Here is a 1,991-nt window from a genome sequence, read left to right on the forward strand (position 1 = left end):
CTTCTTCTTCTTCTTCTTCGATCTGCACTTTGAATTGAAACAATGAATGAATCGACTTCAAATAAGTTGAATGAGTGCAATTTGGATAATTTTTCTAAAACGCATCAATTTGATGAGATTTGGATTATTGAATTATGAATCAAATTCAATGGAATGTAATTGCTAATTTTATTTGAAGTGAGTTGAATGGACTGAGGTGATCTATATCTGAATTGAATTGAATTGAATTAATAATATGTAATTGTCAGTAAGTGTGAGTAACTGTTCGGTTTGGGAAGTACTATAGAGTTGTTTCACCATGTCCATGTGTTCGGTTCTATATGTAGAAAGGAGTAAAAAAAATAAACGAATATATTCTGTTCTGTTCCCTAAGCACTATATAATTGTTTCACCATAATTAAGATTTCGGTTCACCATAATTAAGATTTCAGTTCACCATGCAAACCAGCTGTGTTGTGGATGAAAAATTTTGTCCCAAAGGTGGGAATGATTTTCAAGACACTAGAAGAAGCTGAAAAGTTCTACAAATATTATTCCAAACTTGCCAGTTTTTCTATGAAAATAAGAAACACGACTCGAGACAGAGACCAGATTAAGAATCAACTAATTGTATGCACCAGAGAGGAGAGGTGGAAATCCAAGATATCTCCAACTTTGAAGACGAACTCTTCAGCTGGGTTAAATTGTCTGGCAAGAATTTATGTACACATAATGAAGGATGTTGGTCTTTGGACAATTTTCAAAGTTGATTTGAATCACTCACATCCTTGTTGTCCAGACCAGGCTGATATGCTCAAACAACACAGGGAGCTTAGCATGTTTGTGCGTCGCACCATTGAAACCCACGAGGAAGCCGAAATCAGATCGAGCAAAACTTACCAATCATTTATCGCAGCAGCTGGTAGCCACCGTGAACTAGGTTTTATTGAAAAAAATGTCAGGAATTATATCACAAGGAAAGTATGGAATATTTTCGAAGAAGATGATGCCAAAGAATTTGGGAAGTACCTAGTAAAAGTGAAAGAGAAGAACCAAAATTTCTTCTTTGAACTCAACCTTGAAGGCGATCACTGCATTAAACATGCATTCTAGGCTGATGCAAGAAACAGGGCTGCATTTGAGTATTTTGGAGACGTGGTTTCATTTGAAATCACGTATAACACAAACAGGTATTGAGTTCATTCAACTATATTTTGATATTCAGTGCATCTATATATTTTGGTTCACTACAGTCTGCTTGTTATTTATGCAGGTACAATTTTGTTTTAGGTTCTTTTGTGGGCATGAATCACCACGGACAGTCGACACTTCTCGGATGCACACTAATGAAAAATGAGGACATCAAATCATTCAAATGGCTATTTGAGTATTGGCTACGTTGTATGGGAGGGAAGCCACCAAAAGGTATTCTTACTGATCAATGCACATCGATTCAAATCACAATTGAGCTGTGCATGCCAACAACAATTTACCGCTGGTGCATCTGGCACATTATGAAGAAGATCCCAAGCAAATTAAACGGCTACAAGGGACACAACAAAATTGAACAAGAGATGAGCCATGTTGTTTGGAACTCGTACACAAAAGAAGCATTTGACAGAAACTGGATCGATTTCCTCAGAAAGTACGGCCTCGGAGGCAACAAGTGGCTTTTAGGTAATTGAGATTTCAATTCGAACTATTTCATGCTCATATCTTTTTTTCTCAAAGCATGCACTATTTTCGGTTCACCACACCTTATGGGTTTAGTTTGTTTTGTAGAGCTGTATGAGGATTGGCATATATGCATTCCAGTTTATTTGGATCACCACTTCTGGGTCGGGATGAGAAGTACACAAAAGAGCGAGATCATGCATTCATTTTTCAATAATTTCATCACACGGAATATCTCGTTGAGATAACTCATGAAGCAATACGAGAGAGAATTCGATGTTGCAGATTTTCACACCGTGATACCGTGCACAACAAAATCTGCAATAAAGGCACAGTTT

General features: G+C 37.0%; 1 protein-coding gene across 1 annotated transcript; it reads left to right on the forward strand.

Moving 5' to 3' along the window:
• The first annotated feature begins 711 nt into the window (after positions 1 to 711).
• On the forward strand, positions 712 to 1,664 carry LOC110276886 (protein FAR1-RELATED SEQUENCE 5-like). Its single transcript, XM_021133980.1, has 3 exons — positions 712 to 1,011; positions 1,093 to 1,169; positions 1,253 to 1,664. Exons 1-3 carry the CDS (start codon positions 712 to 714, stop codon positions 1,662 to 1,664), a joined length of 789 nt encoding a protein of 262 aa, XP_020989639.1.
• Positions 1,665 to 1,991: the final 327 nt, after the last annotated feature.

The sequence above is a fragment of the Arachis duranensis genome, chromosome 10 (genome assembly GCF_000817695.3).
Source record: "Arachis duranensis cultivar V14167 chromosome 10, aradu.V14167.gnm2.J7QH, whole genome shotgun sequence".
Taxonomy (NCBI): domain Eukaryota; kingdom Viridiplantae; phylum Streptophyta; class Magnoliopsida; order Fabales; family Fabaceae; genus Arachis; species Arachis duranensis.

Excerpts from the sequence above, each read along its gene's own strand:
- LOC110276886 (XM_021133980.1), top strand. The coding sequence starts at position 712 with ATGAAGGATGTTGGTCTTTGGACAATTTTCAAAGTTGATTTGAATCAC. Across the intron at positions 1,012-1,092 it reads AAGAATTTGGGAAGTACCTA|GCTGATGCAAGAAACAGGGC; the intron begins GTAAAAGTGAAA and ends CATGCATTCTAG. Across the intron at positions 1,170-1,252 it reads ATCACGTATAACACAAACAG|GTACAATTTTGTTTTAGGTT; the intron begins GTATTGAGTTCA and ends TTATTTATGCAG.